The sequence below is a fragment of the Panicum virgatum genome, chromosome 8K, assembly GCF_016808335.1.
Source record: "Panicum virgatum strain AP13 chromosome 8K, P.virgatum_v5, whole genome shotgun sequence".
NCBI classification, from domain to species: domain Eukaryota; kingdom Viridiplantae; phylum Streptophyta; class Magnoliopsida; order Poales; family Poaceae; genus Panicum; species Panicum virgatum.
The window spans coordinates 42,810,804-42,836,723 of record NC_053143.1 but is presented as its reverse complement, the minus strand read 5'-3'; the positions used below and the strand labels follow the sequence as shown (position 1 = coordinate 42,836,723).

Here is a 25,920-nt window from a genome sequence, read left to right as displayed (position 1 = left end):
CGTATCGTTGTTGCTCTGGTTTAGAGCGTTTCTGGTCGATCTCCTAGAATGTACAGTAGGAATGCAGGGTATTGTAGTGTAGTGTTTGCTGCCAATTTATTTCTCAATAGAATTTTTTTACATAACACTGGTGCAATGCAATGGGAAATAAATAAAACTGGGCTGTACTGTATGATACACGGCACCCTAACCTGAAGACAACTCGTATGGTACCAAATTCTTAACAAAAAGATGAGCTAGAAGCCGAGCTCAGACCGCCTGGAGCCAGAGAAACGACATGAGCGCGAGCAGCTCGAGCAGCCTCTCCACGGGCTTGGCGGCGGCCCCGGCGCCGGACTTCCTGACGGTGAAGGAGAAGGGCGCCGGCGGCGCTGATGTCGGCGTGGACCCGTTGATCACGCCGATCCCCAGGTCCCTGCAGTCCGACCCCAGCGAGCCTGCGTCGTCGTCGTCGCCGGAGACCAGAGAGCACCAGGCCGGTTAGCTAGGCTCTTCAGCGTTTCAGCTAAGGAGAGAGAGGTCATGGAAGAGGCGTGGGGGTCGCTTACACTGGCGGTAGCAGGGGTAGGTGGTGTCGTTGAGGAGGTTGGCGTAGCCGTCGCGGCAGCGGCAGCGGTGGGTGAAGTCCGACGCCTTCTCGCAGGCGCCGCCGTCGCCGCAGTACTGCATCAGGCACGCTGGTGAAACGGAAGGAGAAAGACACACTTCAGCCATGGGTTCGGTTCAGTTCAGCTGACATGAGTACTACGCGGTTGGAGGGAGCAGCTCTTACGGTCGAAGATGGAGGAGTTGGTAAACGGCGGCGGCGGCGGCGGCGGCGGCGGTGGGGGAGCCGGCGGCGGGGACGACCCGTCCTGGCAGCTGTTGGTGGTGGTGCCTGCAAGAGGAGGGAGAGAGGAGTCAACGCTAGCTGCAACCCAAGCCTTGCTTGTTCACTTCACATTTCTGACCCCGTGACACGTGCCAAAGACTACATATTTTTTGGGCCAAGTTTTCAACGGGCGAAATTCCGGGCCGTCCAAGCCGGGCCACGGGAAACTTGGAGCCTGACCGGCTGCCGAGTCAGCAGAAGTTTTTTTTTCTTTTGAAAAGCGTGCAGCAGAAGTTTCCGAAGGAAGGAAAAAAAAAAGTAAAGTCCCGTGGCAAGACTCCTGGCACGTGATGCACAAGGTGGACTTTGGCGAGGTGCCAAGGTTGACTTCGAGAGCCGCCGTTCCCGGCGCCTGGGGCTGGCTGATGGCGAGGGCGAGCGACCACGCTCACGCCGGCGAGTTCTTGGAGGAACGGAGATGGAGGGGAGGAGGGGGGAGGCTAGGTCTTACAGTTGGGGATGACGCAGGGGAGGTAGGGGAACTGCATGCCGCCGAGGTGGTAGCGGCTCCAGCCGGGGCGGCACTGGCACGCGAACCCGAAGGTGTAGTCGTCGGACTCGGCGCAGCTCCCCATGCCGCACTGCGCCCTGCCGCACTCGCCCGCCGCCGCCGCCCCGCCGGCCAGCAGCAGCAGCATCGCGGCGAGACACGCCGGCAGGGCGAGCAGCCGCCCGGCGCCGCGCCCCATCATCCCTCGCCGGAGAGAGGACCGACACGCAGCTGCTGGCTGGCTGGCGCTCGGAGAGCCGCCTGCCGTTGCGAGGCTGGCGATGGCCGGACGGACGGAGGCCTGGGAGCGTCGTGGTGGGGTGACTGCCTGACTGGTGAGCTTGCGACTTGCGAGCCCCCATCCCATGCTTTCGTGGAAGATAAAAGGGCAGAGCAGGCCGGCCGGCGCCACGCGCGTCGTCAGATTTGACGAACGATAGGAAGTTCAGATCGGAGGACTGCAACCTTTTCTTCTTCTTTTTTAAGATTAACAGAGACCGGAACCTGACGGGTTCTCCGGTCGTCCTCTGCCGCGCCGTTTGGTGTTCAGTGTTGGGAGATTTTTCGCGCGCGTCAGGTTGGGAGCTGCTACCGATTCCGTTGCATCTAGAAGACACATGCAGGCTGACCGAACTACTCTGAAGCCAAGCCGTAATGCCGTGTCCTCGTGTACAATGAGGTCAATTTCACCGGATTAATTATATACTGTTCTTGTATACTCCCTTCGTTCCAAATCGCAGGTCGTTTGACTTTTTGGATCTTAAATTTGACCACTCATCTTATTCAAAATTTGTACAAAATATCGCTTTTTTTATCGTGTGTTGTTTTATCACTACAAGATCTTTAAAAATGACTTATATTTGACAATATTTACACAAATTTTTCAAATAAGACGAGTAGTCAAGCTTAGGGTAAAAAAAAAGTCAAACGAACTATAATTTGAAACGGAGGTAGTATATTATTGTTGATTTCTTCTTCACTGCTGGAAATGCTTAATCTGCCCGTTTTATCATTGAGCCCTTGTCGACCGGCTGATGAATGGAATGAATGGGTGAATGAATGGGCGGCGCCGGATCTGTCTGACGTCGCTCGATCGCCACGGTTGGTGGGTGCCGTGTTGCTGCTTCGAGAAGGTTTATTTGGTTGGCCCTTGGTTTGTCTGACGAATGAAGGAACCAACGGGTAGTTAGCTATTCATCCGCGCTGGTGGAGCTGAGAGATAATCCCCACTCCTTCAGCACGATTCCCATGCGTGAGCTGCCAATATAATATTAGAAGCTCGTGGAAGTTTTCTAAACAAAAAATATAATCCCCCGTGCCAAATCATAATTCGCTAACTTTTCCGACCACGAAATTGACCACTCGTGTTATTTAAAAATTTATGCAAAATATCACTTCTTTTATTATTGCTAGCTCTATTAATAAAAGTTGCTCAAGAATACCTTACATTTAACTATATTTGCGCAATTTTTTTTAAATAGGAAGAGTGGTCAAACTTGTGGTTAAAAAATTCAAACGAATTATAACATAGAGCGGAGGGAGTATAAATCTCAAATCGCGACAATGATTTCATTGAGCTCAAGCATTGACCTAGCTACTCCCATTGGTCAAATTACGTTCTAACAGAAACCAGGTCACATGTTGGAAACTTTGACTGCCGGTAGCTTCGAAGTTCGAACATTTCTAGTTTGGCAACGCGAAACATCAAATGCCATTTGCTTTAGAAAAAAAAGTAATTCCTTCTTTCCAAATTATAGTTAGTTTTAGTGTCGTACTAAGTCAAACTTTTCTAATTTTCGCCAAGTTTATAGAAACCAACACCAACATATGCAACATCAAGCTATCTTCTTTAACCATGGAATAGCATTTATTTGATGTAATACATGTTGATACAATTCTCTCTAGACTTGGTCAAAACTTGGAAATTCTAACTTAGGGTAAAAATGGATACAATTTACAACGGAGGGATCACTTGGAGAATTAAAATATTATCATATATTATAATTATATTCTAATAGAAAAATAGCTGCTAGGATTGAAACTCCCCGGAGAAAGTCAATGGCGCCAAGCATTCACGAGTCACGACCCCAGCGGATTCTAATTTCTGAGTTGGAGCACGTAAAAAAAAATTCCACTGGGCCAAAATTAACCGGGCTCAGTCAATTCGGTACGATGTGTACCAAGGCCCAACCTGTGCCGGCGGGTCATCCACGTGATCTGCTAACGCTGACATAGTCTACAAAAAATGGCGTTAGCCTTGCAGACTGGATTATAAACTGTAAGGAAAAATCTAAACTATGACAAGTCGCGCGAGTGCGCGACCGCGCTGACCCACCTCTGGCCTACGCCCGCAGCCCAACAAATTTCGTGCCAGATTGTCCTACATCTTGACCTGCGCGCCTGCGGCCCAACGCCCCCGCCACCCCGGCGTGATGCTTTGGTCTGCCAAGATGCACCCATTGAGAAGAAAATAATTTTTTTTATATGAGAAGTTATTTTAAAAAATATTTTATCTACTTCATATTACTTCCTTTTCGAGAACCGATTGCACCAATATGTTCTACGCGACGAGATGAACAAAATTAGATCCCACTTGCATATGTTTTCATGATGTTTTACACTAGTTACAAGTTTACAACTTATGTGATGACTTATTCTCTTTGCTCTAGCAACTTATGTGTATATCATTTTGCTGTAGTAACAACTTATGTGTATAAAGAGTATTGTTTTTTGTCGGGTACCACGATTAGGGACACCCTAATCGGGGTACTAAGATCAACCCTAAAAACACAAAACACACGTTAGGCAACTGGGCCCATGAAGGACCACGGCCTCCTTCCAACTTGGAAGAAAGGAGAGGACTCAAAGAAAGGAGAGGCCCACAGCCCATTCGCATCCCCCTCGAACCCGTGGAGCGATCTCCGCCTCGCTTGAGGGCTCCCATCGGGAACCTCGACTGCGCCCTGCATCTCCGCCTCGTTCGAGGGTAGGGAACCTACCCTCGAGCAGGCAACTCATCTCCGCCTCGCTCGAGGCCACCCTTCAGCGTAAAGGACAAACGGCCCTGCCGCTCACCCGCCCGTCGTACGGAGGCATTAAGTGCCAACCACTCCTCCACAGCGCTCAGCACAGACGGCGTCAGACCGTCATTCCCCACAGTGGCTGTGACCGGAGTCCCATCCGCCAACTCCGGTCACTGCTCCGCCATCCCGAACGCTGTGGCAGCACTGTGGAACCTGCGACGCGGGACGAGACGGGCTCGGCACTGTTCCCATCACTATTCTGCCAACTCCGGCCGTCCGGACTCCACCTCATCACACGTATAGCCCCGTACCCGCCTTCCGCTCCGGGAGGGGTCCGGTGTCGCCACGCGCCCCCTTGAAGAGGGGTGCCCATCATTAGCAGCCGGGGGCCCGGACCTCCCCCTCGAGGAGTCCGGGACCTCCACGCGACCTTCGGACCACCTTAGTGCACACGCCGGTACTTTGTCCAATGGGGTCCGGGATCGCCACGTGCCCCGCTATCGCTGGTGCACGCAAGACCCTGACCTGCAGGGCCCATGGAACGCCACCACGCCACATCTGGAGGACTGTACACCCTACAGCGACGACCACGCCGCCTGCTGGGGTTGGCAGGACGCCGACGTGATCTCCGCGAGGTCAAGGACGATGCCCAAGACGACCACCACGCCCGACGCCATACTCCACAGTGTACTTCCTACAGTATTCGACCACTGCACCCCCGCGATTCGGGGGAAAACGACGACTTCCACGCTCCCCTGCGCATGTACACCATCCCTCCTTGTGACTATAAAAGGAGAGGCGGGCTTTCTTTAAGGGGACGTTAGCTACCATCGCCACCTAGTTCGGTCGGCTCTCTAGACATTACATCGCTCACGGAGCACGCACTCACTCCTAGCTCCAACATCGCTACCTGCCACGCACAACTCCTCCTCTAGCAGAGACTTGGGAGCCTCCCTCCCTCTCTCGCCTCGCTTGTACCCCTACTACATGCACTCCGGGTGCAAGATAATACAGTGCTCTCGCACACCCTCTTGCTGGACGTACGGCCCTGCGGCCGGAACCAGGATAAACCCGTGCGTTACTGTGTTGCCTCTTGCATCAACATCTGGGACGAGGAAACACGCAGCATTTACTAGTTGGGATCTGTACCACCGGGTCGGGACACCGACATTTTTTATCAACTCATGTATGTGAGTGTATGATCGATTTTATTAATAGTAACTTGCATCATATATCTTAGATATGAGACAACTCATGTATATAGTAGATGTTTTTATAGCAACCTTTATTTTATATGTGTGAAAATTTTAATTTTATAGCAGTTTGTATATAAATTTATATGTACAATAATTTGCTCTTTTTTACTACTTATTTGTATGACATATTATGTTTGTGACAACTCACGTATATGATCAATTTTAATTTATGACGACTTATGTTCACAACAAATTATACTATTGTGCCAACTTTGTTTTTGTAACAACTTACAAATTATATGTGTGGTAACTTATATCTTACATACATAGCAACTCATGTGCATAATAGATTCTATTTTTGTAGAACTTTTATTTTAGTATATGACAACTTTTATTTTTATGACAATTTATATATAAACTCGATACTTAATCTTTTTTTACTACTTATATGTATGATATTTTAGGATTGTGACAACTTATGTATATGATAATGTGGCAACTTATGTTTATAATAGATTATTCTTTTGTGGCAACTTTATTTTTGTGATAATTCATAAAAATTTTATGATAACTTTTATCTTATGTGTATTATGTATAGTAACTTATATCTTATATGTGTGGCAACTCATGTGTATAAAACCTTGTGTCTTTGTGGCAACTTATGTATATAACATATAGCAACTTGCTACTAGTGCAAAACATATTCAAAATATATACAAGTGGGATCTAGTTTTGACCGTCTCATCGTGCAGAATACAACAGTGCAATCGGTATTCAAAACAGAGCTCGAACGAATGAGATAAAACATTTTTTACAAAGTTATTTCATACTAAAAAGTTACTATATAGTATTAGAGCTTAGAAGGGAAGCTAAATATAATTTTGGCAGTACAATGCTGTTTGGGCAGGAAAAGAGGCCGCATGCTGCGCGCCCCGCACGACCCGTCCTTATTTAACGTCGTACAAGACATGCGCCAGTAGGGGCTGAAGACAGATGCATTTCTGCCTGCTCAGCTTACACGGACTAGGGGGTGTCGCGCGATTGGCTTCTGCGCGACCGATCGCGCGTTATCCCAGTCCAAACTGTAAAGGAAGGATATTTTTTTTTTCCCTTTCAACATGAGCAATCAGATAGCTAGCTGCATCTTTTATTTATCTTGGGCTAAGCTGCATTGTGAAACTTGTAAGGAAAATGCAAGAAGCTGAAGGGCACTCTTTGCTTCTAAAGTTCTGAAAATGCAAGAAGCTGGATATATAACATTTCTGCACAGGGAATTCCAAATACAAGAAGGTCTAACTTATCATAGCGTAATTTTCCAAACAGACCAAACAGCATGCTACTACCTCCGTTTTAAATTGTAGTTCGTTTGACTTTTTTATCCTAAGTTTGACCACTCAACTTATTCAAAAATTTTATACAAACATTGCCAAATTTAAGTCATTCTTGAAGATTTTGTATTGATAAAACAACTCACAACAAAAGAAGTGATATTTTGCATAAATTTTAGAATAAGATGAATTATCAAATTTGAGGTAAAAAAAATCAAACATCTACAATTTGGAACGGACGGAGTGCTACTCTGTCCATCTCAAATCGTAGTCGTATACTCACTCTGCTCAGGCGGCACGGCGGCCCTGCAGCAGGGGCAGGCGCGGTGCACGGCGAGCCAGGGGAGCAGGCAGCCGGGGTGGTAGGCGTGGGAGCACGGCAGCGCCGCCGAGGCCGCGCCACGCACGCCCTCGAGGCAGACCGCGCAGAGCTCCGCCGACGACCTCGCGCTCTCCGCCTCGGGCTCGGGCTCGGCGCGCGCGCACGTCCCGGCGGGCGGCGCCTCCTTCTCTTCCTTCTGGTCCGCGGCCGCTGAGGCCGAGGCCGAGCCCGTTCCTTGCCCGCGGCCGGCCGTTGCCGACGCGCCTGCTGGCACCGGCTCGGTAGCGCCGCCCGCCGCCACCGCCGCCGCCGCGCTCCGCCCCTCGCGGCCCGCGGCCGACTCTCCCTCACCTCGGCGCGCGCGCCGCCGGCTGGTTCTTCGACCTCGGTTCTCCGGCGCCGGGGCTGGAGGCCCTCCCCCCGCGGGGCAAGCCTAAGCCGCCCCAGCTCGCGCTCCGCCGCGGCGCCGCTGCCCCGGCAGTGCATGCGGCGGCGCCGCGAGACGAATGCGCTGGCCAGCATCCCTCCCGTCCCCGGCAGCTGACCCCCGTCCACTGAGAGTAGGGGGAGGAGCGGCCACCGTGGACCCTGAAACTATGGGGCCTCCCTAAAATATGCATACAGTAGCTTATGCATGCAGTAGCGTAACTTAAGAAATTAATCTAACCAATGCAAATCGTTTAAGCTTCTAAAGAAATGTTGTTGTACGAGTCTATCATTGAGTATATTATTATTGCAAGTGACAATCGACTTGAGCTGCAATTCCCCCCATGTTGCAAATCCTGAGCTGCGCATGCATCGGAAGATCCTGCCGGTTTGGAAAAGATTTTGGTCAAAAGTGTATCTGGCTGCATCACCGTTTTATATCTTTTTTTCTTTCTTTCTCATGTATGATTCACGGTCAGATGTTTGGTTGGATCCCAAGTTTCGTAGCCAACAAACACGGCGCATCTCATCTCTATCTCTATCTCTACTACTCACAAGGGAGTAAGTAAGACTTTTTTTCGTTCGCTTCGTATCGTCCCGCGCTCTTCGTTTCGTCCCTCCTCCCGTCCGCCCGTCCGTCGTTTCTCTCTTTCCTTTTATTTCCTTCCTTGCACACGCCAGGCACTTCAAATTGGAACGTGCCGAGATCTCGCAAGGCTACCTTCGCCATCGCGATCGTGCTCCTCGCGCCGCACGTCCACCGCCGCACGTTGATCTCCCGCGGAAGCTCGGTTCGTTCCCAGAACATGTAAGTAATCGTCAATCTGTGTGGCTTGCAATCGTAGGAAAGGAGCTAAAGTATCGGGGACTGAGCAGTTCAGTAATCACTCATCAGTACTTGGACTTGGACATGCTTGTCTGAAGATATAGTCAGAGAATTATAATTCAAGGTGAATCCTCAAACTGATTCAATGAATACTCTTCACATTGTCCTATGTGTACACAGCTAGCTATTGGGTTCTATGAATCTTTGTTTGGATTCTGCGTATCCAGTTTGGCCTTATCATAATTGCTCCATTGTTACGCTATTCAGCTGAGATTGTTGCTTCTTATCTTTTTTGCTCCAATTACCTAGATTGTAGCTTCTTCAAGGTTTTATTTAGAGCAAGAAATATCTACTATTGAATATCCTTCATGGTCTCTACTACTGGATATCCTTCATGGTCAACTTTATATCTCTGGAATCAGCGCATCATATTCCTTATCTGTGATAACAGTCTGAAGTTGGCCTGTAACCTGAGAAAACATCAATTGTGCAGGCTGCCTACCAATACCAGTTACTAATATTCTAGCTTTTTCGAAAAATTGAAGAATATTTTCATGGCACAAAACTAACTCTCCACGTCTACAGGTTCTGCTTTGCTCAATCGGGGAAGTGATAATATTCTGAATCCTTTGAAGACAGGTGATAAAAATAATGAAAGAAATAAAAAGTGTCGTGAAGCTTATCAGAAAAGGAGTGTTGAAACACAGAGCAAATCAATTCCTGCAGGTTTGTGTTTAAGTAGACTCATGTTTCCACTACTTTTTTTCTGTAGGTACGAGGGTCATCCCCATTAAAACTTTCGTTTTATTAGAGAGACTTTCACCGAGGACCATCCTTATTCAGATTCAGATGTATGTAAACTTCGTGAAGCCTAATTTTTCCAACGCCTGCACAGATGTCCCACCAGATATTCGATTGCTTAGTTTTGTACTTTTGTACCGTATGTTCAAAAATTGGCTTTTGCTAATGTAGGCTTCCTTTTGTTTGATAGCTACGCTTTTAGGCTCTTCAGCTTCTCTCAATTTCTTTTTCAATGTAATAGAAAAAAGGATGAAAAATAATAGACTTGTATTCATCATTGACGTCAAATGAGTGGTTCTTGATTATATTGCTCGATTGGATTGTCTTTTTAAAATTTTTGGTCACTGGAAAGTGATTCTTTGAAACATATGGATTGTTTGTGATTTATTTGTTGTCCACCTAATTCAAATTTTGGTAAAAATATTAGACCTCTTTGACTCTCAACGAATATTTTAATTATACTTACTGTGTTAAAAAAAATTCAGCTCCCGTAACAACGCACGAGCATAAACCTAGTGATTCCTTAATTTACCACGCCCACGTCAGCATCATCAGTTTATGGGCGCTCGTAGAAGTTTTTCTAATCCGATCCACTGGGTAGTAACTTAGTATAAACCATTGAGGCCTTGTTCGGCAGCACAGGGTTGGTTCCAGAGCTATTTTTTGATGCTGGAGGATGACAAACCAGGTGATAAATAATTCCAATCCAGGATCAAAACCAGGTTGTTCCAAAGCAGTGTTCGGCCGGAGAGGAAAGAAAATTGGGGAGAAAACATAGCTGTACTTAATTGTAAGCAATGCACATACAGACAACAATGAACAGAGCAATACTGCGCTCGCCTCGCCGCTTCGGATCCGCTCAAGCTCGCTGCTCTGGATCCACTCGAGCTCACGGCTCGATGTGCTGGAGCCCGGTCGAGCCAGTCGCACTGAGAACAAGAAACACGACGAGCAGAAAGGGGGAGGAAGAGAGGGTGGCGCTTACTGGTGAGAAGGTGGCAGAGAGGATGGACGTTGGATTGGAGACGTTCACTGTCAGTGTTGTGCCGCGCCGTTGTGCTGTCACCTCACGCCATCGCCCATCGCTAGGTCAAGCAGTGCCGCCAGCTGGATGCGATCCGGAGGGCACGAGGTAGTGATCGAATGCAAGCCGTGGAAGGGGGTGGGAGGCCAATCTGGGCCAGTTTCTTTTCCGATCCAGTCCAAAACGAACAGCACATCTAACTCCTACCTAGTTTCGGCCAAAGTGATCCTGGTAGGATTGGACCTAGATCGGGCCATCCCGGGCTGAACTGAATGAGCCCTCAAACGACGCCTGCATCGCTTGCTTCTTCCACCTCCCCTCTTCCTCACCATCACTTGAGCACACCATAATTTAGATCTATGTGGCTCTGAGGATGACAACAATGCGGCTTCTTCCTTAAGCTCCACCACCCTCTTCCTCAGGGTCTAGAGCTGGTCGTAGCTGTGGTCCCCCGAGCTCATGCTAGGTGCGGATTTGTACGCACCTGGAGTAGGAGCACCAGGTGAGAAGCCATGGTCGAGCAGCAAGGGCGAAGGGGAGAGGCAATGTGCACCGTCAGAATTGAAGCCCTTCATCACCAATCTATGAAGATCACACCTCCTGCCAATTCACCAGGTGAGAGAGGTAGGGGAGCGGAGGAGGAGTCGGCCATCTAATTCTAGGTTTTGAGGGAGAGTGGGCCGCTGATCGGAGAAGCCAAGTAGAGTGTTGCCGAGGAAAAGGAGATGGAGCGGTAGGGGAGCGGAGGAGGAGCACGTGGTACTTGGCATGGGAAGTGATGCGCGTGAAGACCCCATCCTATGATGTGGCACCCGAATGTGGTGTCTCATACCTTATTCGTGAGGCAAAAGCAGTACCAATGTCCATAGATTAGGGTTTTCCTGGTGTGGGATCAGGGTTAAGACTGGAGATCACCAATAAACATGTTTATCAGATTTCTCATAAATTTATTAGGTTTACCGTTTTTCTTTCGAACAAAATTTAGAGAGAAAAAAAGATTTCTCAAACTAACACAATAGACTAGATTATCTCCAAACAACCTAACATCTAAAATAAGATATGACAATGTATATAATTGAGAAGACATACGGGCTAGGAGGAAGGGGGTGGGAATAAATTCAAAATGACCAAAATTTTTGACAAACCTGTCACCACCGACAAACTATATCCTGAAAAATCTTGGAACAATTAAATTCTGCTCTTCCAAATAGGTGGAAGAGTGCAAAATCGACCATATTACATTATATTTTCTTACTTTTATGAGCCATGGGTAATCAGTCGAAACCGTAGAAACACACCCATGCCCCATCCATGAAGTCATAGAATTCGACATCAATTTTTGGATAGCACATGCTACGGATCTTTTCAAATAGAGCCTTGGTTTGTGAAGGAGCAGAGAACTTTGTATGGCTGAAGACCAGCTTTTTGAGGATCGGTGCATTGCATCTACATAGATGCTCCACAAATTCCAACAATTCTTCTTGAGAACCTCTATAGGACGTGATTTCCACCTCTTCAAGTGAATTGAGATCAATGCCATCAATCCTGCGACTCTCCTCCAAGCGACAAGGGCAATTTGACCGGCAACGAAGCCACTGAAAATAAGAATTTAACGACAATAAAACTAGTGGAGAATTTGTGAAAAAACTCAGCTAGGTCTAGTTGTTAGAGTATATTAGGCAACTCCAGATATGGTAATTTAGGATTGATGTAATCCCGTGATAGCCTTCCTTATCTCTAAGGAGGTGCCTTGCCCTCCAAGCCTTGTACTCCTATATATACCGCCCAAGGGGCTCATTGCAATACAATCGACCGCATTATACGCATCCTACCTTCCTACATGGCATCAGACGCCTAGGTTACGAGATCCTAACCCTAGCCGCGCCGCCGCTTCCGCTGCACCCGCGCGCCCCCGGGGAGATCGAGATTGATCTCCGCCGGGGGCAGCTCCCTCATAGGATGCATCGCGGATCCCTCTGATCCGCGCCACCGTCGTCGTCCACAAGCAGCAGGAGGGCTGACCTCTACCGTCGCCGTGGCCGCGTTGGTGCCGTTAGCTCAGCGGACGCTGTTCAGGGTGGAATATGCGCAGCGGAAATTGCGTGGCCGGGAGGGATCGAACCCAGGACCTCGGCTCTGGTACCAAGTTAGAGAGCCCCCCTCCCAGCGCCGCCGCCACCACACGACAGCGCGCGCGTGCGGCTGCCGAGGGGAGGAGCCCCTCCCAGTGCCGCCGCACGGCCTGCGCACCGCGCGCGTGCGCGGCTGGAGGGCCGGTCGACGTCGCTGTCGGGCGGTCGCGTCGTGGGCTCCGCCCCACCGCTCTTCCCTCGTCGGCTACCTCCCCTGCGCCATCGGCCGCCGCCCTTCCTCCCCCAGCGCCGCCTCTGCTTCTCGAGAAGACGCGGCTGCGGGGGCGGATCTTGGCTTGACGATCGGAGGAGAGCCGCTCGGGTTTTCCAATCTCCTCTGTTTTCTCTGTCCCGTGTTGACCACGCGAGGAAGAGACAAGGAGGAGAGAGGAATTCGCTACGGCACCCGAGATTGTACCCGGAGGTCACCCTGCTTCTGCTATGTGTTTTTCTTAGGTTTTTCCTTCGTTATCGGGTTTGCGTCGCCCTGCCGTTCGTCTTCGATCCATCGTCGACCCTCCCAAAGGACGAGGTTATTGTTGCGCCCTCCAGGCTGCAGCAACGACGTTCGTGATCAAGCCACCATACCGGTGTCGTCGCCTTTTCAGGCGGTGGCGCCACTCGCCGCCGGTCTTCGTCAAGCAGGCGCCCGATCCACCTCCGCGCCTCCAGTCGTTCTCGCGCGGACATCGCCGCCGATGTTCCTGAAGGAAGATGTCGTCGCCACTCCTAATCCTGAGCGTGACCTAAGTCGCAAACCGCGCCGTCTACCTTCGTCATCCGCCGCACCGTCCTGCTGCTGTCTTCGGCAAGAAGCTGCTGAGTTTGCGTACTCGAGCACCTCGACGACGCTTCGACCAGCGCCCCCTCCACGGCTTCGACCACGTCCACCTCGACTTCGGCTACTACGGCACTAAAGGGCTATCATCTGCATGAGTCTCCAGTCAAAGCTTTCGCACCGGCATTCCGACTGCAGGGGGGATACGTCTCCATTGATCTCCAGTCTGACCGTTCGTGTTGCTACCGCTACGACTGCGGGGGGATGTTAGAGTATATTAGGCAACTCCAGATATGGTAGTTTATGATTGATGTAATCCCGTGATAGCCTTCCTTATCTCTAGGGGAGATGACTTGCTCTCCAAACTTTGTACTCCTATATATACCGCTCAAGGGGCTCATTGCAATACAATCGACCGCATTATACGCATCCTACCTTCCTACACTAGTAAAACGAACGTAAACAGCTACCCAAGTACCCAAAAAAGTTTGCTTTGTTCTGACATGATCTCTACCTTGGTTTTTTAATACACTGAACAAACATATTCATAACTTCAGCTGCCAAGAAAAAGCAGTTTCTGAAACACTCCGTTCTCAAACAAGTAAAAGGTCAAACGAGTGAACGACAGTTATCATGGTAGTATTGTGCACTGTAAAAGACCTCGGAACGAGAGTGCGTAGAAATTACCGTTGGGTAGTCAGTTAAACCAAGCAATTGTACGGAAACCTTCTTTGTGCTGCTACAACTCCTCAGGAGATGCAACATGACTGGTGCCAAACCATGGCAAGAATTCGTCGGTAAGGTAATGTTCAACGTCTGACACTTGGGCAGCTTGCTTGTTTCATTCAAGAAGCTTTTGTATGCTACCCCCTGTCATGAGCAGAGCGGATTATTATCAGAAAAAAAGGAAGCAATTTCTCTTGAGGAAATTCTGATGACACCAACGCACCAGTGGAATACTGACTCGCAGTCTTAACTGATCAGCTCCATCGAATTGCTGCATCAGCAACCCCGCTGCAGAAGCCAAACCGATGTCCATCAGCTGGAGGCGGCGGCGGCCGGCGTCTTCGAACTGGTGGCGGTGAGGGTCGTAGTTGGGGCACGACCAGACCAACCCTGCAAGCTTGGGGGCGGAGACGCGAGCCTCGTCAATGGCCCCGCCTACGTACAGGTATTCCAGCCTTGGGGCGGCGACCTCCAGCCGCCATTTTCTCGCGACGCAGATGCTCAGCGAGCGCAGCGAGCCGGAGCGAATGGAGATGCCATGATCGCCGACGAGCTCGAGGCAGAGCCTCAGGTTCCTCAGGCGCGGGCATCGCGTGGACACGAGGGCGGTGACCTCGCCGCCGTCCATGAGGGCGAAGAGGATCGTCAGGGAGGTCAGCGCCGCGAAGGAGCCGGCCGGCCCGAGCCGGAGGCGCCAGACGAGCTTGAGGCGGAGCGCGATCGCCTTCGCTCGCTCGCACGCGGGGAGCTCGAGCGACGCCCCGTGGAGGAGGACCTCCAACTCGTCCGGATGCATCCCCAGCGGACGCGGCATGAAGAGGACGAGCTCGCCCGCCACGCGGCCGGCGGCGAAGCGCAGCCACCGCGCGACGCGCCTGGCAGGGACGTAACCGGCGGCGGCGGGCACGACGATGACGAGGCCCTCCAGGGTCGCGTCGCTGTCGGCGGCGTAGGCGGCGAGGGTGCGGTCGACGGCGCGCGCGAACGAGGCCGCCGGCGCCGGCGGGGGCGCGTCGAGGCTGCCGCTGTCGAAGACGAGCTCGGGCAGGTGGGTCCAGACGCGGCGCCAGCGGCGGGAGAGCGCGCCGGTGCGCGCCGCGGCGCGGACGGAGCCGAGGCGGAGGAGGATGCTGTGCAGCAGCTCGTCAGGGAGGCCGCTGATGCGGTCCTCGCCGGAGCGCCGGCGGCGCCGCCTGCGGCGGCGGCGGCGGCGGCGGGGACGGTCTTGATCCATGAGCGGCAGTCCTAGGAGTCGAATGGATCGTGGAGAGCGTTTGGATTTGGGAAGGGTTTGGAGGCGGATCGCTTCGTGCTTTGTTGGGTCTCGTTCTGTAGAATAATAATCTTCATCATAGCTTAAAATTTGAAGTACTAGGGTTTCTTTTTCATTAAATTAAATTTTTAGATTGAATTGATTGGTGCATTTAACTCGATATGGCATGGAAGCTAGTAGCCTAGAGGCTCAACGAAAAAATTCCAAAAAAACCTGATAATTATGTTTATCGGTTGTGACCGGTCTAATAAAAATTCTCCGTAATTTTGAATATGTACTCACCTCTTATCTCGTAGACCATATATCTTCTCATTTCTATACATTGTGATATTTATTTTTCTTGTTAGATTGTTTGGAGATAATTTAAATTATTTTGTGTACAGTTTGAGGGATTCTTTCTCTGAATTTTGTCCAAAAAAATGATAAATCTGATAAATTTCTGAGAAATCCGATAAACGCGTTTATCTGCAACCTCTGGTTTTTTTCCTTACCGATAAAGTTCCTACACTTCTATTTAATTGCAGCCGACTTCTATGAATCGGAGCCACATCTTTCTTTTCCACGGAGATGAGGACTAATATTGCCTGGAAAAAGAAGAAAAACTTGGAAGGGAAAATCAGTTTACAAACGAACTTTCGAGTCCAATCTTCAAGCCATGGTTTCCCAGATACTGAAACCAGGACGCTAATTCAGTAATTTACCTGCATGCCAGTAATTCAGAAGCTTCTATGTACATGCCCCATGACCCCATCGATCTCGGGTCAGTTCTCCGGCGACGGCACGGCGGCCCTGCAGCACGGGCAGGCACCGCGCGCGGCGAGCCACGGCAGCACGCAGCCGGGGTGGTACGAGTGGGAGCACGGCAGCGTCGTCGTCGTCGCCGCCTCCGCCTCCGCCTCCGCCGCCTCGCCCCGCCCCCGCACCTCCTCGAGGCAGACCGCGCAGAGCACGGGCGACGGCGCCGCCTCCGGCGCCGGCGCGCTCGCGGTCCCCTCCCCGGCGCGCCGCGCGACGCGGCCAGCAGCGTCCGGCGCCTTCTTCTTCCAAGCCACGGCGGCTGACGATGAGCCCGGTCCAGGCTGGCTGCGGGTCTCCTCCTGGGTCGGCGCTAGCTCGGCGCCCGCCGCCGTCACCGTCTGACGCGGGCGCCGGGATCCCAGCGGCCCCGGCGGCCCTCCGTCCCGCGGGACCCGCCGCCGCCCTTGCCTCCTGGAAGCATGCGGCAGGGGCGCGCGTGGCAGCTCGGCAGGTTCGCGGCCGGGCATGCCGACGTGCGCCGGCGGCTCGGCCCGCTCGTCCCGCCAGCGGTGGCGGTGGTCACCCGGGCCATGCTGCCCCTGGTCAAGCTCCAGCGCCGCCGCGGTGGCGCTGCCGCGGCAGTGCATGCGGCGGCGGCGCGCGATGCAGGTGACGGCAGCCAGCATCGGCATGGATTTTGGCCCTCGGGGAGAGGAGGCTGGATTTGGTATTTGGCTTAGTGCGTGCGGGCTTAACTAGGTGCTTGTTAGTTAGAGTGTTAGTGGTACTAAGCATGCTTTACGATCTGAGCTGCACTCATGTCTATCCGTTCCTCACGCAAAGACCCAAAATCCAAGTGAAAAGGACTTTCAAATTGGATAGCTCTAAGTTCTATTAGTAGGAATTTAGAATTTGTTGCATTGTTGATATCAAAAAAATGCACAAGGATCTGATACAAACAAACCCATTACTATGCAAGAGGTACTTATTAGGAGTTAGGTCGACCGTACCTTATCAGTATCCATGCATATCAAAATTAGCACAATGTTTTAAAAAAACAAAAAAATTAGCACAATGTTTATTTATGAAACCTAACAGTATGCTTACGAATATTATCATAACATTCTTGCAGTGACATAAGGAAGCCGGTCATGTTTCCAATCAGAACATTCAGAGAGAGAGAGAGAGAGAGAGAGAGAGAGAGAGAGAGAGAGAGAGAGAGAGAGAGATTTCAGTAGAGCAACGTCCAAAGGACAAGTTTTGGTGGTCCGATCCAACGAACGGGAGTTACCAAGAGCATATGCTGAGCAGCTCCTAGATTTTTTTTTTTGAACGAACGGGCAGCTCCTAGATTGGTATCCTTGTTTTTTTTATAAGAAAACCATTGGACGACGCAAGGTGTCAAGGCGGCACACTGGCATGTATGAACATTGCTGCTGGTTCAGGCAAAACCACGGCAGCACATTCAGTGCATCCATCACCTCTACCATGGATGAAAGATTTTCGCCACAAGTTCCATAGGGATCATAGCATGCCGGACCTCTCTCCTTCTTCTTTTTTTCCGTGGGTTTCCCTTTTTCACGAATTGTTCAGTCAGCAAATCTGTCATGGATTTGGGTCCAAGTTTCGCATCCGACGACAATTCGTTTCGTATTTGCCGTACACCTCAACACGAGCCCCTGACTCGTGTACTGTTTGTTGCTCTCTGCTCTTGTTATGTCAACGAATTTGTCTAACGGCAGCTGGTTGGGCTTGCTCTTCGTGGTCCAGAAAAATCTAATTCTAGTCAGCCCAAAGCACAAGTTGGGTGTCCTCGTGCCAACATGCACCCGAACGATGCCCTAAAAAAAAGCACCTGAACGTACGAACTCCAAAAAATTTCGTCGCCGAGTTCAAAGTTCGGAAAATAGGAAATTTTGTCCCATTCCACTAACGAAACCTCAGTTTCAAATAAGGAATGCAGCCACTAATTTCTTTGACAATTCATCGTGTGTTTCTCCTAGCTGACGTGTCAAACTTCAAATTTCGAGAAACTCGAACGCACATCACAGCTCATGTAACTGGCACGGAATGGAACTACCCTGCATAAACACTTTTCACTATTTGCAAAGTTTCGGTTGCAGTCTAAACATAAACAAGCCAACCAAAAAAAAAACCTGAAAGAGCTAGTATACAGCTATCGCCGCCTGCAGCGGTGCCGGACTGCCACGTCACCGGAGGAGCAGAGCAGGACAGGTCGCCACGACAGCAGCAGCGGCGGCGGCGGCAGCGCGCGCTAGGCGGCGAGGGCGGCGGCGGCGGCGGGCACGAGCGCCCGGCAGCAGGAGCGGTCCGGGTGGGTGGCGAGCCAGGGGAGCACGCACTCGGAGTGGTACTTGTGCGAGCAGGCCAGCCACGGCACCCGCGTATGTCCTTTGCTTTCGTCTTCTCCTCAACATCAAGAGTCCTAATGAGTCCATCTATGATAAATTCTTGTCTCTTGTGTTTTAAAGAAATAGCAAAGTCCCTCCAAAAAGGTGGCAGCTTAGAGATAATACCTTCGGCCACAAACTTATCGGGTAACACACATGGGGACTCTTTGCTGCAATTTTTGAGATCTTTTGCCAGAGTATGTATTTCATGAGCCTATTCCACTACAGAACGGTCTTCGACCATGCTATAGTCATGGAACTGCTCCATCGCATACAACTCACTGCCGGCATCAAACACTCCATATTGAGTCTCAAGAGCATCCCACAATTCTTTGCCAGTTGGCAGTAGGACATAAGAGTCTACCAGGTTTTCAGCGAGAACACTAATGACGCAGCCTCGAAAGAGGGTATCAGCCTCATCGAACGCACTCCCTTCCTCTGGAGTGAACTGTTTAGGATTACCCTCTTTTACATGCATCACTCTCAGCACTGTCAACTATAGTATAAGCCGCTCTTGTCAACGTTTGTAATTTGAACCATCAAAAAGTGGTGGTTTGATTGTTGCAACAAAGTTAGATACTGAAAGCCTATTAACAAGATCAGGTTTTTGGATTGTTAGACAACTAGACAATTTTTGGTATATTTTAATTCCAAATATTACTAGCAATTTTATGGCATAAAAGAGTGATAATGTGTGAACAAAGAATGTGCTTGTGTTCATGTTATTCTCACTAATAAGCATGAATAAAATGTTAAACCAGAATAGGTTTAGAGTGTACCCCAAGGCGGAACCTGTGCCGGAGGCACCGGTTGCGCCGTTACCAGCTGGAATAGACATTCTATTCGACTGGCCTTACCTAAAGTAGCCGAAGGATGTCGATGCAGTAAGAGGTTCGCAGTGCAGTCCCATGAACGGTCACCAGGAAGTAGACGAAGTAGTCGTTCGTTCACGCCGGGATGTAGACGAAGTAGTCGTTCAGGGAGCGAGCAGTCGCGTCAAGACGCTCCCCAAAAACCCGATTGCCCGCGTCCCGTGCAGGACCTTCAGCGAGCAGAGGTTCCGGAGGCCTGCTCTCGCTAGAGCTGTGCGCGCAGCGCTAGCGATGGGAATGCAGAAAGCAGCAGAGGGAGAAGGGAGATGTCTCCTAAGTAGTAGTACCTGAAGCAAGAGTGCTTGTGTTGTGAGCAAGAGTGCTTGTGTTGTGAGGATGAGTGGAGGAGAGCTTGATTTATGTAGGCGCGGAGGTGCCTCAAATTCAACGAACCTGGACGTCATAATGGGCTTTGATGAGCAGCAATTACTGGTGCAATTGAGTCATAGGAATCTCATTAACCGCAAAAGTTTTATTCTGTGTGCAGCTGCACGTCACGTCCGGCCTCGCCACGAGGATGAGTGGAGGAGGGCTTGGTTTATGTAGGCGCGGAGGTGCCTCAAATTCAATGAATCTGAACGTCATAATGGGCTTTGATGAGCAGCAATTACTAGTGCAATTGAGTCACAGGAATCTCATTAACCGCAAAAATTTTATTCTGTGTGCACCTGCACGTCACGTCCGGCCTCGCCACGCCCTCGGCGAGACGCGGCTAGCGAGTGCGCGCGCGTGTGGTTCACCGACCTCCTCTTACCAGCTTCACAAGTGGTGTACATGAGGTCCACCCTTTAAGTCGGTTGAGATCCTTCTCAAATCCCGGTACGGAATTAAGCAATTGATTCTCTAGTATTTAATAGTGGGCTTTAAATTCTTTTATTACATTAATTAAAATAAATGTACCAGTCCCATAATTACAACAATCCCAGCGGCGCCGGCGGCCCTCCGTCCCGCGGGACCCGCCGCCACCCTTGCCTCATGGAAGCATGCGGCGGGGGCGCGCGTGGCAGCTCGGCGGGTTCGCACCCGGGCATGCCGACGTGCTCCGGCAGCTCGGCCCGCTCGTCCCACCAGCGGTGGCGGTGGTCACCCGGATCATGCTGCCCCTGGTCAAGCTCCAGCGCAGCCGGCGCCGCGGTGTCGCCGCCGCGGCAGTGCATGCGGCGGCGGCGCGCGAGGCAGGTGACGGGCATGGATTTGGCCCTGGGGGAGAAGAGCCGCTGGATTTGGTATTTGGCTTAGTGCATGCGGGCTTAACTAGGTGCTGTTCGTTGGAGTGTTAGTGACACTAAGCATGCTTACGAGCTGAGCAATGTCTATCTGTTCCTCACGTGAAGTCACAAAATCCAAGTGAAAAGGACTTTGAAATTGGATAGCTCTAAGTTCTATTAGAAATTCAGAATTTGTTGCATTGTTCATATAAAAAAAATGCACAAGGATTTGATACAAACAAACCCAGTACTCAAGAGGTACTAGGATTTATCTCAACCGTTAGGGGTGCAAATTGGTGTCCTCTAGGTGCACATCTAACCCTCTCTAGTTCAAAATTTTATACTATTTTTCCAAAGTGATTCTATTTTAAAAAAGTAGTATAAAATTTTAAACTAAAGATAGTTGGAGGTGCATCTAAGAGTCACCTTTTTACACCCTTATCGACCATACCTTCTCAGTATCCATGCATATCAAAATTAGCACAGTGTTTATTTTTGAAACCTAACAGTATGCTTACGAATGTTATATATCATAACATTCTTTTTTTTTATGATCGTTATCATAACATTCTTGCAATGACATAAGGAAGCCGGTCATGTTTCCAATCAGAACATTCAGAGAGAGAGAGAGAGATAGTTCACTAGAGCAACGTCGAAAGGACAAGTTTTGGTGGTCCGATCCAACGAACGGGAGTTACCAAGAGCATATGCTGAGCAGAGCTCTTAGATTGGTATCCCTGTTGGTTTTTTTTTTAAAAAAGAAAACCATTGGACTACGCAAGGTGTCAACTGTCAAGGCGGTACACTGGCATGTATGAACATTGCTGCTGGTTCAGGCAAAACCACGGCAGCACATTCAGTGCATCCATCACCTCTACCATGGATGAAAGATTTTCGCCACTGTTTTCTTTTAAAAAGAAAGATTTTCGCCACAACGTTCCCCATGATCATAGCATGCCAGACCTCTTTCCCCTGCCTCCCCCCCGCGTGTTTCCCTTTTTCACAAATTGTGCAGTCAGCAAATCTGTCTTGGATTTGGATCCAAGTTTCGTATCCGACGACAATTCGTTTCGTATTCGCCGTACACCTCATCATGAGCCCCTTACTCGTGTACTGTTTGTTGCTCTCTGTGCTCTTGTCACGTCAACGAATTTGTCGAGCGGCAGCGGGTTGGGCTCGCTGTTCGTGGGCCAGAAAAATCTAATTCTAGTCAGCCCAAAGCACAAGTTGGGGTGTAATCGTGCCAACAAGCACCCGAACGAACGAACTCCAAAAAAATTTCATCGCCGAGTTCAAAGTTCGGCAACTAGGAAATTTTGTTCCTACCACTAACGAAACCTCAGTGTCAAATGTAGCCACTAATTTCTTTGACAATTCCTCGTGTGTTTCTCCTAGCTGACGTGTCAAACTTCAAATTTCGAGAAATTCGAACGCACATCACAGCTCCTGTAACTGGCACGGAATGGAACTACCCTGCATCTACACTTTTCACTATTTGCAAACTTTTGGTTGCAGTCTAAACATAAAACAAGCCAACCAAAAAAAAAAACCTGAAAGAGCTAGTATACAGCTATCGCCGCCTGCAGTGGTGCCGGACTGCCACGTCACCGGAGGAGCAGAGCAGGACAGGTCTCCACGTCAGCAGCCGCGGCGGCGGGTGCCACGCGCGCTAGGCGGCGAGGGCGGCGGGCACGAGCGCCCGGCAGCAGGGGCAATCCGGGTGGATGGCGAGCCATGGGAGCACGCACTCGGAGTGGTACTTGTGCGAGCAGGGCAGCCGCGTCGCCCGCTCCCGGACCTCCTCCAGGCACACCGCGCACACGTCCACCATCGACAGCGTCCTCGTCAGCTCCGCGCGCCGCCGCGCGCCGCCCGACGGCGCCGCCGAGGCTCCCGGGGCCGGCGGCGGCAGCGGCGGCGCCCGGAGCTCGGCCTGCTGCTGCTGATGCTCCTGGTGGCTCCGACGCCCGGCGCCGGAGGCCCCTCGCCCCCCTTCCCGCTCTCCCATCAGCCGCCGGCTCCGGCTCCACCTGCGTTGGAGGGAAGGATCGGCGGCAGAAAACTGTGAGCAGAAACATCATCAGCCACTGAAAAGCAGCGGAATATCATGCGGTTTGGCCATTCTGGCATTTTTGTTGCCCAAGATCACGCATCGTGCCAGAACAGAAGTGCTGCAAGAAAACAGAGCACGCTTGATGACTGGACGCTGGAACAATTCGGAAGCAGACAGGCAGTTCGGTTTCAGACTTTCATTGAAGCCTCTCTCCAGTGTGATCCACTCAAAGGTTTACATACTCGATCGAAACAGAACTGAGCAAGGAAGGTGTTCGCGCGTCACGTGCTTACACATGCGAGATTCGGTCCTCGACCAGGCCAGTGGCGACATCACAATAATTCATCAGGACCTAGATGACGATTCCTCTAGAACGGTAGTCGGTAGGCAAACTAAAAAAAAAACCTGTGATAGGTGGTGCTGGGTGCTGTTAGGCCTACCTTCTGCTACTGATCTGATCTGATCTGATCTGATCACACAGTTCGGAGTTCAGACAGCAACGCAAATGGAGCTCGTAAACCGGCTTGGCTTTTTGCTGTTACGATCAAATGAGATCTCTGCTTCCAGCGATAACCTCGATCTTAACTAACTACCCCATTATCTTTTTTTTTAAAAGCTTAACTAACTGAAACAATTCAGTGAAACCGCGTGCGATGTCGCTGTCAGCAGGTACTACGGCAAGCTTTGCTACGAACGAACAGGATGTTTTTTTTTCCTTCCCTGCAGCAGAGGGCGGGCGGGCGGGGAGGCAGAGGCGGCGACTGACCTGGACGGCGACGCCGCCGGCGGCGGCAGCGGTAGCGGCAGCGCGGCGCCGCGCAGCTTCTCCTCGAGCCGGGCGCGCGCCGCCAGCGCGGGCCCCGCCACGGCTGCGGCCCCCGCGCGGTGGGCGCTCGCGTGGAGGAGGTGGTAGTGGTGCTCCCACGCGGACGACGACGACGCGGCGTCGCCGCGGTAGCACACGCGCCGCCGCCGCGCGAGCTCCACGCCCGGAAGCATCCTTCCGTCCCAACTCCCAAGCTCCTCCTCCTCCTCCTTCCCGGCGGTCGGCCGCGGTGGGACCGGTGGCACCCTCGGCGCTGGTGGCTCAGTGGCTGCTCCTCCCTCCTCCTGGCTGCTGCTCCTCTAGGTCGGTGGTCCAGAGCTGGGTGATTAACCAATCAGGCGGTGCGCCCCTCGGCCGTGGACAGTGTGGTAGTAACAGGGAAACTTCTTGGTGATGATCTTGGTTCGGTTTTATATAGCGGCAGTGAAACGCGGCTGGAGGAAGTGGTCGTGGTGCGGAGGGAGGAAGGCGACGACGTGGCGTGGTGGACCGCGGGCGCGGGAGGAAACTGCGAGGAAGACGCCGGCCGCGGTCGGTTTCCAAGTCCGCCCAGGAGGGGATATATGCTACCGTGGCGAAATTACGGGACCACCCTCCGAGGGTTCAAGCCGGACCACGCCGCCCCGCCATATAAATATTTTCTCACTATGAATGCCTATGCAACATTTGGGTTACCTTTGCCATTGCCAACTTACTAAATTTTGAATTGATTAAGGCTTCGTTTGGATGTCAATATTGGAGGGTATGTGTCGGGTACCACGATTAGGGACACCGTAATCGGGGTGCTAAGATCACCCTAAAAAATACAAACACATGTTAGGCAACTGGGCCCACGAAGGCCCACGGCCTCCTTCCAATCCGGAAGAAAGGAAAGGACTCAAAGAAGCTCAGCGTGCGGCCCATTCACACCCCTCTCGGACCCGCGGGGAGATCTCCGCCTCGCTCGAGGGCTCCCATCGAGACCCTCGACTGCGCCCCACATCTCCGCCTCGCTCGAGGGTAGCGAACCTACCCTCGAGCGGGCAAAACATCTCCGCCTCGCTCGAGGGTAGCGAACCTACCCTCGACCAGGCAACTCAACTCCGCCTTGCTCGAGGCCACCCCTCGGCGTAAAGGACAAACGGCCCTTCCGCTCACCCGCCCGTCGTACGGAGGCATTAAGTGCCAACCACTCCTCCACAGCGCCCAGGACAGACGGCGTCAGGCCGCCATTCCCCACAGTGGCTCTGACCGGAGTCCCGTCCGCCAACTCCGGTCACTGCTCCGCCATCCCGGATGCTGTGGCAGCACTGTGGGACCTACGACGCGGGACGAGACGTGCTCGGCACAGCGCCCGTTACTATTCTACCAACTCCGGCTGTACGGACTCCACCTCACCACACGTATGGCCCCGGGCCCGTCTCTTGCTCGGGAAGGGGTCCGGCGTCGCCACGTGCCCCTCAAGGAGGGACGCTCAGCACTTGCAGCTGGAGTCCCGGACCTCCCCCTCGAGGGGTCCGGGATCTTCATGTGACTCCCGGACCTCCTTAGTGCACACGCCAGCACTCCGTCCAGGGGGTCCGGGACCGCCGCGTGCCCCGCTACCGCAGGTGCACGCAAGACCCTGACCTGCAGGGCCCGCGGAACGCCACCACGCCACATCCGGAGGACTGTACACCCCACAGCGACGACCACGCCGCCTGCTGGGGCTGGCAGGACACCGGCGCGATCTCCGCAAGACCAAAGACGATATCCAGGACGACTGCCACGCCCGACGCCATGCCCCACAGTGTACTTCCTACAGTATTCGACCACTGCAGCCCCGCGATTCGGGGGAAACGATGACTTCCATGTTCCCCTGCGCATGTACACCGTCCCTCATTGTGACTATAAAAGGAGGAGGCAGGCTTCCTTTATGGGGGATGTTAGCTACCATCGCCACCTTGGACGTTCGCAATCATCCTCACACGAGCACAACGCTCAGCACTCGATATTGGCACTCGTCTCAGTCAGCTTCTCCTCTAGCAGAGACCTGGGGGCTTCCCTCCCTCTCTCGCCACACCTATATCCCCCTACTACAGGCACCACCGGTGCAAGATAATACAGTGCCCTCGCACACCCCCTTTGCTGGATGTACGGCCCCGCGGCCGGAACCAGGATAAACCCGCGCGTTACTGTGTTGCCTCTTGCATCAACATATGGGACGAGGAAACACGCAGCATTTACTAGTTGGGATCCGGACCTCCGGGTCAGGACACCGACAGTTGGCGCGCCAGGTAGGGGCTCGCTGCGTGACATTTTCTCTTTTGTTCCCATTTGATCTCCAGGGATGGCGAGCAGATCCAACCCATTCCCCATGGGCGTCTCGGATCCGCTCCCAGCAGGATACATGATCTGGTTCGGGAGTCTCAAGTTTAGAGCAACCGACAACAGTTACCTCATGGAGCTCCTCTCGCCCAGACACAACCCGGACACTCCGGCTTCACCAGCCCGGCGCAACAGGCGCTCGGGCCAGCACTCGCGACAAGCGCGCGTAGAACGGCGCCGGGCGGCACGACTCACCTCCACTATGTGGGTTGAGGTCGCCATGTCACGGCTCAGCGTCGCGGCCGACGAG

At 51.9% G+C, this 25,920-nt stretch overlaps 3 protein-coding genes across 3 annotated transcripts; all 3 read right to left on the bottom strand.

The window, feature by feature from the left end:
- Nucleotides 1–71: 71 nt before the first annotated feature.
- LOC120644757 lies at nucleotides 72–1,764 on the bottom strand. Its single transcript, XM_039921458.1, has 4 exons — nucleotides 1,323–1,764; nucleotides 773–877; nucleotides 549–677; nucleotides 72–437 (listed from the first exon to the last, which is right to left on the bottom strand). The coding sequence occupies exons 1-4, from the start codon at nucleotides 1,726–1,728 to the stop codon at nucleotides 250–252; spliced, it is 828 nt and encodes a 275-aa protein (XP_039777392.1). The 5' UTR covers nucleotides 1,729–1,764; the 3' UTR covers nucleotides 72–249.
- Nucleotides 1,765–11,400: 9,636 nt separating this feature from the next.
- LOC120644756 lies at nucleotides 11,401–14,761 on the bottom strand. Its single transcript, XM_039921457.1, has 3 exons — nucleotides 14,167–14,761; nucleotides 13,905–14,087; nucleotides 11,401–11,902 (listed from the first exon to the last, which is right to left on the bottom strand). Exons 1-3 carry the CDS (start codon nucleotides 14,755–14,757, stop codon nucleotides 11,582–11,584), a joined length of 1,095 nt encoding a protein of 364 aa, XP_039777391.1. The 5' UTR covers nucleotides 14,758–14,761; the 3' UTR covers nucleotides 11,401–11,581.
- Nucleotides 14,762–21,788: 7,027 nt separating this feature from the next.
- LOC120644755 (putative RING-H2 finger protein ATL71) lies at nucleotides 21,789–23,864 on the bottom strand. The gene is made up of 2 exons (XM_039921456.1): nucleotides 23,265–23,864; nucleotides 21,789–22,475 (listed from the first exon to the last, which is right to left on the bottom strand). The coding sequence occupies exons 1-2, from the start codon at nucleotides 23,495–23,497 to the stop codon at nucleotides 22,115–22,117; spliced, it is 594 nt and encodes a 197-aa protein (XP_039777390.1). The 5' UTR covers nucleotides 23,498–23,864; the 3' UTR covers nucleotides 21,789–22,114.
- Nucleotides 23,865–25,920: the final 2,056 nt, after the last annotated feature.